The sequence below is a fragment of the Molothrus ater genome, chromosome 4 (assembly GCF_012460135.2).
Source record: "Molothrus ater isolate BHLD 08-10-18 breed brown headed cowbird chromosome 4, BPBGC_Mater_1.1, whole genome shotgun sequence".
NCBI classification, from domain to species: domain Eukaryota; kingdom Metazoa; phylum Chordata; class Aves; order Passeriformes; family Icteridae; genus Molothrus; species Molothrus ater.
The window spans coordinates 60,366,776-60,380,420 of NC_050481.2; the positions used below are offsets into that span (position 1 = coordinate 60,366,776).

The 13,645-nt window shown below is 38.2% G+C and overlaps 1 protein-coding gene across 8 annotated transcripts in view; it reads right to left on the reverse strand.

Moving 5' to 3' along the window:
• JAKMIP1 (janus kinase and microtubule interacting protein 1) overlaps window positions 1–13,645 on the reverse strand; it is a 228,491-nt gene that overhangs the window by 20,237 nt on the left and 194,609 nt on the right. The window contains exon 14 of one of the 8 annotated variants that reach the window (XM_054514752.1): window positions 12,843–12,963. The exons of the other annotated variants lie outside the window; for them this stretch is intronic. Coding sequence (XP_054370727.1) covers window positions 12,958–12,963 — 6 coding nt within the window. The 3' untranslated portion in view covers window positions 12,843–12,957. The remainder of the gene's footprint in view (window positions 1–12,842; window positions 12,964–13,645) is intronic. 8 annotated transcript variants of the gene reach the window in all.

Below are 13,645 nucleotides of genomic sequence, written 5' to 3' on the forward strand. Positions count from 1 at the left end.
AGCTGTGTGAAGTAACACAACAACCAGCTAATACAACAGCCATCTCTAGCCCACGACTGGAGGAGGGAGTGGGCACAAGTTTGTGTCTCAGGCTGCATGGCACATGTTCCACCCCTTCCCCTTTCTCCAGAGGAGAGCTCATTTCACGGCCAAACTTTTTCAGTTGGTTCTTGAGCACAAACAAAAGCACCTTTGTGCTGGGAAGGAGGCAAGGAGAGCAACACAAGTGGAATTTCTGATGCAGAATCTTTCTTTCCCTTGTTCCCCTGCAGAAAGCTGCCCGGCCAGCAGCAGCCTCTCGGCAGGAGCGGGCTGACAGTCTCAATAAAGCAAGCAGCAAAACTGATCTGCCTTTTCAGGGCCATACAAAAAGGAAAAGAGTTGGGACCCTTCTAAAGCAATGAGAGGTTTCCTTTGTAGGACTGAAGGCTGAACAAAGGCTCACAGAAGACTAGAATTTTAACTCTTCCCTTATTTCACTGGTTTAGGCTCAAGTAGTATTTTACAGGCTTAGCCAGCAAATTCCATGGGTAGCACAGATGAGCTGTGGCTACAGGAGTATTTTTAGGCTTGGTTTCCAAGGAAAATGGAGTAATCATCATTATTCCATGATGTCTACACTCACTATTGCCTCTATCTATTTGCATTCCTGCATTACTTTTGAACCCAGTGGCCATACTTAACTAAAACAACAAAAAAAAAAGTCTCAAAATTTCTACAAGAATTTCCTACAAGAAGGAAGCGCTTTCTGAAAACTCAGAGGCAAGGTAAAAGCAAACAACTCTCACAGGAAGCTTCCTCACTCTACAAGAAAAATATACAAGTTAGGATTTTCCTGCCTAGAGAGTTCATATGGGTCCTCTACATACCAAAATACTGCAAAGTTTCTTTGGGGGTCAAGTCCACAGAGTAACTAGGAGAAATATTCAACTCACAGGCAAATCTGATTCAGAATTTTGTTGCTTCTCACTTGAAAATTCTCATGCCTTTGTCATCAAGACAGGCCCCCATGACAGACCAGCACTAGCATTTAATGATGCCTGTAACAAAACACTCTGTAATAAGATTATTTCTCCTGTAAGAAAAAGGGTCTGGTCCCCACTAGCACTGGGCTGTATCTTCAACAACTGCGTTCAACAACATGGGCTTACTTTAGCTTGACAGAAAACACCTTTCCTTGGTTTTCAAAACATCTAAACAACATCTGCATCCAGAGAGCAGGTTCCACACCCAGGATCCATGGCAGTCTGTCTTCTGACAATGTGACTGACGACTGGAACAACTGAACATCAGCTGTGACACACATCCTGGGCCTTCCCAGGGAAGAGCATCTCTCTAATTACTGACCTGTTTCACAGGAAATTGCCTTCAAGAGCCAGCTTTTCTCATACTCCTCAAGGCAAGGCCCTAATCCATGCAGGACCAAGTGCTCATTCAATGGATCTAAGCATTACATTAAGCAGAATGCTGTTGCAGCACCCTTCAATTATTTTATTTATCTAGATAGCCAGATCCTTGACTGTCTTTGCATTGGTAATGCAAGGTTACTATAGCAACATCTGTGACCTGCATGATCTAGATAGCAGAGAAGAGCTGATGCCTGGATTAATGTATTTGTAGGCTTAAATAGGAAGTCTAAAGATTAAAGATTAATAGTCTATGAAATTCATATGCACTCTATTCATGATGTTGCATTTATCCCATTTCCTCTCCTTTTCCAAAAACACTTATCTCTAAATAGCTAGAGTATGCCATGCAACATATTATGACAACACTATTTAAACTTGCTGTTTATTTTCTGCTTTCAGTTTAGCACACAATTAATCTTCTTCATGAGATCCTAAGACTAATGGATATTTTATACTATGGTTGGCCAATCTATTAGCATCTTGGAGAAACTAGAGTTCTTGACCAGATTTGCAGATTATTTAGATCTCCACAATATTTCAAAAAGAAGAACATTCAGAACAAGTTATCCAGCTAATGCAACATTAAACAGAGAGACATCTTCAATTTGCTTTGTATTTTGCTGTACTTAATAGGTACTTTTTAAGAGTCAATGACTTTCATTCAACTAGGAATTTGCTTGCCAGCAGTCTGCCACAAGTTCATAAGAGATCAACACACATTTAGATGCCTCCTTGACAGCTCTTCTGTAGACAAGAGAAGACATTGCTCCTGAATCCAAGGCTGGACAAAAGCTGCTCCCACAACCAGGATGGTGACGTGAAGGTAAGGCATGGAGGGAGGTACTGGGCAACTGAGGAAATAATTTTATTTTCTTTTTCTGGTTTCTCATTAAAATACAGGCTTAGCTCCTGTAAGAATTTCAGCCAGAAAATATAGTTTTACTCTTAATGTTTCCTCCAATAATGCTGCACAAACTGCCTGAGAGGGTACACACAATCACAGATCAGAAAAACATGAGTGTTCCATCCAGTTTTAATTGCTTCAGGTGCAGGACAGGCAAAGAATTCTCATTCTAAGTAGTCATTCAAGCAAAAGAGACAAAACAGTGGGCCCTCAAGGAGCCTTCAGCAGCATATAAGTCATATGGTGATCTTCCACAGAATCACAAAATGTCTCCATGAGACAGCAAATGAGTGTTCATTGTTCTCTCTCAAGCAAGTTTCTTCTTTATTTTTATATTTTTTTAATATTTCATGCTAATATAATTCTTCTCTGAGCCAACTTCTTCTCCCAAAGGCAGCAGGATTACTATTCTATTTTCAGGAAGGAGGGGAACTGAGCTTCAAAGTATAGTGCCCCAAAGCCAAGCACTATAAAAAACCTCCACCAGTATCAGTGGAAGAACTGATGGGGATGAACTAAATCCACTGTAACAATATTCCATCGCTGCAGCCTTGACACAAAATGCAGAACCTGTTTTGGCCTTGGAGTCTCACAGAGCATAAAGCTTAAGGGATTCTTGGACTGGAAAGGCTCTATCATCATATGGTCAGTTGCATTTGGGTTTTTTTTGTTGCTTTGTTGGTTATTTAGCTTTGATTTCTTACTGTTGGTTATTTAGCTAACAAAGAGTTTTGAATCTCCTGCATTTGGCTTTTTCTTTCTCATTGTTTCAATTGCAGTCCTGTAGACAGAATAGGAAAGATAGGCCCTCACAAATCCAGTAAAACATTTTTTCAGTCCACAGCCATTTTCCAACAAAAATACATATTTCAAAGACAGCTGAGGCTGCAGAGGGAAGAAGCTGATTACATTGGGTCCATCCACCTGCTTTTCCAGTGTTGTTAGAGTTCTATTTAATTCCAATCAACCTGCATAATTGACACCAACCCAAGAATCATTGCACCATATGTCAGCTTCACACTTCTAAACTTTTACATTTACTTCCCCTTTGATATTTTAAGGCTTTTGGCTAAGATTTTTAAAACTCACCTTCCCTAACCTCCTAGCTATAATTAAATGGCCTGGTTTTATAAAAGTGCTGAGTGTGTCACACCTTCCCAGAGGCCTGAATGGTACTTAATGTTTCTTGATTTCAGCCTCACACATCACAAGTTAATCTTAAGAATGTCTTAACTGCATTTTCTTGCAACACTCACATCAAACACCATGGAAAAATTTTCCTATGCTCCCAGCATAACAGAGGAGAAGAGATTTTTTGGCCCATCATCATTGCATTCCCTTGTGTCTTTGCAAATGAATATTACACCTCTCCAGCTAATATGACCATACATCATTTCTTCTCACCTCTTTGCACCCTCCTGTGTTCTAAGCCTTTCATTTTAATTGACTTAAGAAAAGGTTTTATCAAAGAGGACAGCACACTGGCTAGCAATTAAAATCTATCAACATCATTTCTGCAACCTCCCTTAAAATCCTAGCCTGTATTTCTGATCCTTTTCAGAAAAGGGTCAAATAGTCTCTAAAAACAACACAAAGACAAGGAAAAATATACATAGATATATCAAAGGGATGAAACTTTTAAATGTATTTAAATGAAACTTTTAAAATATATTTTTATATTAAAAGTTTCCCTCACTTTCACTGATAAAACTAGACTAAAATACCTTATCCAAAACATCCATCTAAAAAGATGCTTAGTAAAGCCCCTCATGGTACAAAGACAAGATTTTTTTTTCCCATTATACCAGAATTTGCACCAACAAATAGCAAAGTTGACATCATTTGCATTTTAGGGTGATTTTGTAGGTCACTCTTGAGTCTAATCTGGGGTATAAAGAGCAAGAAAATTTGGTTCAGCTTCTTTCTTACCCCCAGACTTCTTGGAAACATCACTCCAACAGTGTGTCTTGACTGTCTTCTTGTAAAAACAATGATATAACAACTACTCCAATGTTTGAACACCTGCTCAACCCCTCAGTTTATCTATACCTTTAGTGAACTGTCTTCTGCTACTGAAGTTCATGAAATTTCCCTAAACATACACTTAAGCAGTTTTGCTGATATGGCACTGTAGTGTACAGAGCATTCTCATCTCTATGGAGATGTTAAAAATATCTGAAGCTATATAATAATGTGTATTTTATACTCATGAACCAAGACAATATTTTCTTTCTTAAATCCCAGGCAATCATGTTCTGCCTTTGTTAAAGAATCCATGTGGCTCTGTGTGCCCAAATTGAAGCCATTAATCTCTTCTGTTTGTCACCTCCAGATTAAAGGAGTTTTGCAACCAGAGACAGTGTAGTGTGCTCCTGATGCTGGAACAAAGATCTCTCTCAGGAGCCTCTACTTATGCACAAAGGGTGAAAATTGAATGTTTTATGAAGAGCATCACAAGTAAGAAGGAAATTGTGTATTCCTTCAGGCTTTGATCCTGCCTAACTGAAGTGCATTTCACTATTGACTTTAACAGGAGCTGTTCTGTGCTACTAAAAGCACACAAATAAGTATTTAATATAGTGTTAGCATCAAAAACTTGTCTTACAAATAAGTTTTATGTAAACTTATTTAAGTTACACCAGCTTTTTCAAGATTGTGTTATTATCACAAAGATAATCAAGGACCATATGTTTGCAACTGTATAAAAAGAATCTGATTATGAAATTCTGTTTGTTTTTTTTTTTTTCTCTAGCAAATGACTGCTTTTAAAGGCATTTTCTGTTTTGTGAAAAACATTTGGGAGAAAGGAAATTTTCTCCTTTGGCAATTTTAAAATATTTTGGTAGAGAGCATTGAAAACAAGATTGTCATCATATAGCCTGACCTACTGAGGTGTTTGAAGTTACCTTTAGTGACTACAAAAACAGCTAAAGCAAAAATGTAAAATTACCATAAAATGTAAAATTTACCATAAAATTACCATTAGCAAAGTAAAAATGTAAAATTACCATTAATATGTCGTGCTTTGTCTAACCTAGCAATTAATGAAATGCAATAGGAGCACAGAGAACAGAAAGCTGGGATTAAGGACTCAGTAGACACACTGGACAACTTTTGGGCCTTGACTTTGGAATCGCTTTAGTCTGGTCTGATGAACTGAAAACCATCAGCATCTGGAAAGCATTTTTCAGTACAGAGTCACTTAGAAGAAATTAGTTTTGCCTGCTGCACTATTTTATCTATACTGCAGCAGAGGGAATGAGCAGGGGATTAATTTCAAAAGTGTAAACTAAACACTCAGGCCAACACATGAAATCTGAGTGCAATTTAAGGATTAGAATGGGAGTCAAATACTTCTTATTAAGAAAAAAAAGAAAGTTGTGTCCATCAGCAGTTACAGAATTTTTGATTTTACCCAAGACAACTAGTTTTCTTCATCATTAGCTTTCTCTTCTATTGACTACAGTATGGTATCTGCCAAGGCAGATTTCCATTTTACCTGAGGTAGATTGAAAGACACCTCTGTTAGAAAAGGTAGGTTGTTAAACTAAATTAAAGATGTTCTAAAAATATTAAATCTCTATCTGCTGAATAAGTTATGGAATATAATCAGAGACTAAAGATTTTGTGTGAAAAATTTCAATTTAAATTTTATATGCATTAATTAAAAATAAACCAGCAAACATTCAGAATCTACTGTATGGCAATAAACAAATAAGAATCACTTCTTTGTCATTTAGATGAGTAAAATTATTTTGCCTTGACTAACATACAGCAAAAGCAAGGAAGACACTCTCATTTGTCTAGATCAGATTATTCCTTTTTCATATCTGTCATCAGGACTAATCCTTCCAGAACTTGTGTGAAATCACAATTTTTCAATTTTTATTTCAAAGGTAAAAAAAAAAAAAAATCCCCAATCAAACAAATTTCTATCTGAAATGAGTAAATTTGTGTTGCCTTTGTCATCCAAGAGGCTGAGTGACTGCATTTTTGTGGCAGTGGACAGCACAGCCTCTGCCCTCCCTTGCACATGTGCAGGGACACCTGATGTGGGAGGGATATCCTGGGAAAATAAACTGACAGATCTCCACCCTGGAGACACAACAGCAAAAAGGGAACATCACCAAGCAAGTTCACACATGAACATTTTGTCACTCTGATCTGGGTTAAAAAGCCACCTTTAGACCTAAGTACTTGTGTCACAATATCATATTTATTATTTTAAGATGAGGAATCTGCCACAGCTGCTGTGCTGAAGAGCTGCCTTGGTTGTTTGTCAAACCACTACAAAGCATTTCCAAAACTGAACCAGTAACAGCATTTAAACTACTATAATTTCTTTCTGAGGTCAGGCCCAAAACAGCAGGAATTTATCATTTCCACTTGCATTCTAGGATGCGTACAGCACAGAACTGCTCATGTCAGGGAAACCTTGGGGCAGCCAGCACTGTATAATGCCTCACCCACCCAACCCTAAACTCAGCTGTCACACCTTGCAGAACACACATTCTTGGTGAGAAACTCTTTTCCTTCATGCAGTGCAGGAACCTGCCTTTAAAGGTATGTAGGTTACCATATAAAATCTAATTTAAATATTTTTATCAGAGACCCTCTCTACCAGGCCAGCATTTTTCTTCACTCTTCGCCAAGACATAACGTCTGCCTCTTACTTTCTTCAGTAAGAGAAATTTTAACTTTCTTAATCAAGCTTCAGAAGATCCTCCAAACTTTGAATTCCCTGTACTTCTAGCCCATAAGTCCTTGTATACTAGTTTTATTAAATCCTCAAAGCAAACTTTGCCATAGCTGAGTACTCTTTCACTGTGTCCCTACTAACATTTTTTCATGTTAGAGTGAATAAAATCAGGTCCTAAACAGGTGATCTGAGGTTGCTCTTTGTCTCCCAGCTACAGTAATCTCCTTATCAATCTGTATCAAATCCAAATATCTCAGAGTTAACTAGGGCAGGAAGTTTGATTCTTAAAACTGAAACAAAACACCCTCAGCTCTCACTTTCCTTAACAATTAATCCCAGCTCCTACTCCATCTGCTGTCACTTGCAATTTGGTTTTAATGAGGAACTGAAACTCTGCTCTTCTCTGATACATGATATCTACTCAGCAATCACAAACAGATGCTTCAGTTAAAAAAAAAAGCACTAAAATACTTTGTGCATTTCTGCTGAATAACCAATAAATTGATGTAATACTGACCCTTTACAGGTTCGCTGGCATAAAAGTGTCTCTGTATTAGAATATGCCCATATTTAAATTAAAGAAGCTTTTGCCACAAAGACAATAGCGTGGGCTCAGCACAGAGATGTTGTGGGGATAAACATTGACATTAACTTTCCCATGAAGAGCAAAACTGCTGCCTTACAAGAGCTGGTGACAGGCTAGTGCTTTTCAGAGCAAAACAACTTCAAATCATGGGGCTGCTCTCCTACAACTGCACTGGACATTTGTCTTCTCATGCAGCAAGCCAGAAACACCAGCAATCTGAACACCAATTTGAAATGGACACAGAGAGACCAGAGCCTTCTAAGGCAGCCTGGAAAGAGAAGAAATGTTAATGGCAAAATAAATGAGTTTTGTACAGCCTTTTTAGCAATAGAAGTTGCTGTGCAAATTTTTCTGATACAATGCTAGACCCAAGCTAGTAATGTGCACTAATCCTTTACCCTGAAAGTTTTACTTGATTGTAGCAGCAGAGATTGCAGTAGTTAGTGTGCTACATAGTACATATATATATGTAATATATGGTGTATGAAATGAGAAAGGAATTGCACTGAGTTTTCTTTTAATCTGTAACACAAGAGTGTCAGAACACTTGTGAGCAGGTTCTCTTAAGATTTTACCATTTAAAGATTTTATTTTCTTCTTTAGAAATTTTTGAAATATATTTTTGGCAAAGTACTTCACTGCACTATGCTTTGACATCTGGGCCACTGAGAAAGACCTCACTGAAAGTCAATAAATTGTTTATAAATTTAATTAGTTATTTCATGCCAAACATTATCATGGTTTCAAGTCTATGATTTCAATATTTTAGGGAACTAGGTGTTAATGGCATTGAAAAAAGTTCTCTCTTCCTGTGGGAGAGAATACTATAATATCCTTGACATAAAAATGCATGTATTTAACAGCCCCTGAGACAATCCTACTCCCCTCACAGCACCTGCAGGGGAGCAATTACTATCTGTGAGAATTTCACATGGCACAGAAAGAAATGATCTTGCCTGTTGTAATTTTTATTGGCAGCTCCTAGGTCGCTGGTGTGGGGTGCTAGAGGAGACCTCTGCAGCAGAGATCAGATGGACTGGGGGCAAAAGGACAAGATAAACCCATTTGCCACACAGCTACACAGTTTTTCCTATTTTTTCTCATACTTGTATCACCCCCACATACAGCTGACAGAGAAAGGAACCAGTATCTGCAGTGGAAGAAGGTACTGAATTCCCAAGGACAGATGCAGGGTGTTGACATGAGAAACAAAGGGTCAAATGAGCATTTTTAGATCACAGACTGAATCAAATAATCCCAGGATAAAGGACACACAGACAAAGCAGGACAGATATTTTGTTTCAAAGAATTTGTTTCAAATAATATTCAGAGTTAACTCTAGCTCAGAGAAATCTTGGTGAACTTAGAGTAATAACTGCAAATGTGCTCTTAAAGAGCTGCTGTAACAGACTCAGAAGCTGCCTCAGCATTCAGAGCCCATATCCATAAAAGATGGATAAGGCTGAGCAGGAGCAATACCACCCAAGTACAACCCCACTGAGCCTCATCCCACTGCTCAGGGTGAGTAACTTGGTGTCTGCAGGGGCTCACTGGGGGGACAACCACAAATCCCAACAGAAGATAATGTGTGCCTGAGAAGGCACATCACATTCTGTGTGCTGGGAACCACCTCAGCATGCCAGGAGAGCCCCTGAGCAGCCAACCAGCTCAGAGGCACTGATGAGCCCCCAGAGGAATTTCAGAAAAACAGACAGGAAAATTTATTTATTTATTTATGTGCAATACCAAGTACTCTTGGCTTGTTTCACACCTTTTTTTCCACAGGTCAGTATTTGGTGTTTATTTGTTTACATTCCTTCTAAAAAGTGGAAAAACATGAGAGCATTAGAGGTGTTCAGGGAGCAGCTTACCCATCTCTAGCAAATTATGCTGGTCAGTGGTTGCTCCAGATTAAACATTAATAGAATAAATAAGGTCTTTCAGCAAAGACTTGGGTTACCTTAGACTTGCTGAACTCATGGCAGACTTCCCCAGTTCCTCATTTGGGTAGAACCATAGCAGAAAACAAAACAGTTAAAAAGGGGACGTGAAAAGCACATGTTTGTATGATTTAATATAGGATAGATTGCTACCTTTGGTAGTCATGAAGCTGTAGCTGGTTATTAAAGGGTGATCTATGTTTCATAGCACTTACTTCGTTATGATTTGATTAGATGGACTCAAGGGCAAGTAGATCTTCTGTCAGACTTGGAGACAAACATAACAGTCTCTCTGACCCTAGCACAGCTGTGGTACTCACATGGCTGACTAGAAATGGTCCTATTAAAGATTTCTAATATCTGGTTTCAAGCTTATCCTCTGATTCACATCCACCAATTACTGCAGGAAGGCTATAAAGTAAGTAATATATATGTAAACAAAGGCAGTAATATATATGTAAAAATTGAAAAAGCCAGGCTAGGTATATTAGATCAAATCCTATAGTCATTACTCTTCCCCTCCTCCCCACATACATATTTAGGTAACTGACTTGCTTAAGCATCTTTAAATAATTAAACATCTTTAGCATTCAGGTAACTCAGGCTAATTCAAACCAAAGATACATTTCCAGGCTTTCACAGGAAGCTACTAGATTGGTCTGCCTGTACCTGTGCTACAGAAAGCCAAAGGAATCTCTCCAGCTTGACCCAGTGTTCACTGCATAAATGAAGTGACACACATTCATGCCAGCTCCCCCCTGCTTGGGGCTGTGCAGATATATCCAATTCTCTTTCAAGTTGGTGTGTACATCTTCAGTCCATACAGCTAATTTGGATCATTTGGATTTAATTTCAGCTTTGTATGGCAAAGTGCAACTTAATCATCAGGAAGCAGTGGATTTCAAAAGGACTACTCAAGGAATCAGCTCTTAGTTGGTGCTGAGCAAGGGCTTCAGCCATGAAAATGAAATTTCTGTTTGCAAAAAATTCTCCGAGTGCCACAGTATAAACATTGACCAAAAAAACTGGATACAGACATATAGCAACTGTGAGCAAAAATATTCTTCAACTACTATCTTAGTCTGTTGGAACAAAAACAATTTAAACAGCCTAAAGATCTGTTCCTAAATGCACGTGTCTATGCTGACATCTTAACCCACAAATCATTGTATGAATACCACATACCATCGCATAACAATAAAGAAAATGGCACTACTATTATAATTAATGACACAGGACCAAGGCCTTGATAAGAAGATGGAAACAACATCCCTTTGAAAGTTCCTAAGTCCTTTCAGATAACACTGGCATAAATCCAAATGACAGGATGACTAGGAGCAGTGGTGTTACACTCATGGGGACTGTGTTTAGAGTAATGGCAGGGGCAGCAAAGACACATATTTAAAATTAATGTGCAGAGGAAGATGTTGAAGAATTGCAAAGAGTACATAATTTTAAACTAGAGATAACAGTAGATAACTCTGTATACCCTTAATACTGCATCTATACCAAAACAGAATAAAGAGGAGAATGTATTAAATTTCTATATTGATATTAGAATGCATTTTCAATAATTAATCAGGAAGTTATTTGAATTTTCATAACAGAAGAGAGTCAAGCGATCCTGACTAAGTCAGCACAGATGTGTTGGTTAAAATGAGCACATACTGAGACCCAAGTGAGCTGCAGCAACCACTGTCTCCTGTCCAGCCAGTTGCCAGGAGCTGTGAAAAATGGTTAACAGCATTGCAGGTCTCCAGAGGGAGTGAAATGTGGAAGGGGCATATGGGGCAGACAGAGGAAACACTGGAAGAGAGAAAACTCTGATTTGTGAAAGGGGAAGATGGAGCAGCAGGTAAGTGCCTGGAATCTCATGAGGAATCCAGTAACATGTTTCCTCCATGAACAGTGATCTAAGCATTCAGGCAAGCAAAGGATCAGAACACAGATTGTGAACTCTCATTTTTGTAGAAAGTAATCTCTTTCAAGTCCACACAAGCTTTCAGTGGCTAGATCAGTGCAAATTATTGTGTCTGTTAATGAATATAGGACTCCTGCATGTCCCAGGGAATCAGATGGGACCTTTCCCAAGCACTACATCTATTCAGAACCACAGAATCGTTTAGCTTGGAAAAGAACTTCAAGACCATGAAGTTCAACTCTTAACCCAGCACTGCCAAGTCCACCAGCAAACAAACCATGCTGCTAAGTGTCACATCCACATATCTTTAAAATACCTTCAGACTCCACCACTTCCCAGAGCAGCATGTCCTTGACAACCCTTTCTGTGTAGAAATTTTTCCTTATATCCAATCTAAACCTCCTCTGGTGCAACTTTGAGGCCATTCCCCTCCTCTTGTCACTTGTTACCCAGGAGAAGAGGCCATCCCTCACCTGTCTACAACCTTCTTTCAGGCAGGTGTAGAGAGTGACAAGGTCCCCTCAAGTCACCTTTCTCCAGACATAAGTTCTTAAGTATTTAGCTAATACATAAATCAATCTCCCATTAAAATTACATCTCAGCTTTTCATACATTTATTTGTATTGGGTAAAAATGTGTAAACTCTTCCTTCTTGGTGTAAAAGGATCCATTGCTTAGTACACTGCCCTTGGATTTAGACCAGATTTTGATATCCTGTTTTGCTACACACTGTGCATGACTTTGGACTTAATCTCTCTGTACCTCAGAAAAGGATAAAGCTGCTGTATTTCAAGGGCATGGTGAAGTGTGCTAGGTTGAGACTGTGTGGATCTTGAATGCAATCAAAGCAAGCCTTACACAGCTCAGAGAGGCAGGAAAATGGTTTACACAAACTGGCTGACTCAGCAACACAGCACAACCCAAGTACTGGCCAAGTCCAAATGAGGGACCAGAACCAATGAGAGCAAGAAACTCAGCCTTCTAAAATGAATAGGAAATATAAATAAACATGGTATTTCAGCTAAAAATATAATAATTACATTAAGACCAATTTTAAATAGTTTATTTTAAAACTATTATGATGACATATATTTCTACTTAGTTTGCTGGCTTTATTTTTTTTTGGTAAGGCAACAGAATAGATTATATGTCAGTGACCATTGTGCAAAAAATGACAGATGTGCATTTGTCACCAGAAATGGTTCTATTGACTTTATTGAGTGTTTCAAGATCAATGTGCTTATTTGAAATTTAACACTCCTAAAAATTAGCATAGAGGGTTTTCTCTATGTAAATAAAACTAAGAAAAAAAAGCATGAAATTTAAATAAAACTTATTTGCTGTTGAGATTAAACTTTAAATGTTTATTTTTATTGAGCCTACCTTGCATTCTGCATTGTAAGTTACTGCAACATCATAGTTCATCCTCGTCTCTGAACTGAACATCAGGATGCCTCTCTCCACTGTTAAATAAAACAGACTGAACCAACTGGTAAACTCATCCCTGGAGAGAAAACAAAAATCATACAGCAAGAAGAGTGTTTTCATTAGCTTTTTCAATCACTGACACAGTGTAAAAGCAGGCACTGGAGCTTTGGTTTCAGTGAGAAAAGTCAATTTAACAGTGTCCCCAGTTCAGCACATTTCATCTGAGTTGGTGCTATTAAGTCAATTGTTACCCCCCTGGCCAATACAGCTTTCCAGTTACAATGCAGTTTCAGATAATGCTTTAAATGCTTTGGTTCAACAGGGACAACCACTCCTGATCAACACTGTGATTTTTTCCTGTTCATTCTCTATTTTGGAGATTAGCAAAACATTACTCATCTCAGTCACTATCTTTAGCATTAGCTAGGCAGTCTGGATAAAATTTGCATTAAAATATGTGGTGGTACAATTACTTTAATAAAAGTGGACTAAACAGACAAAATAGTGAATGAAAAGAAGCAGGTGTAATAGAATGGGATGGAATAAAAAAGGCAATATCTGAAATAAATAGCTGTGAAATTCACAAGGCAGGAATGTGAGAAACACAACACTTCAAGCAGAAAAGGCTGACTGTCTTTCTTAATATTCAACAATAGAACAAGTGAGAATTTGGGGTAGAAATGTGATTTAATGACATTAAGACTTTGGTTTAAAAGTTCTATCAGAATGGGTAGCAAGTGAAAAGGCAAGAGGAAGCC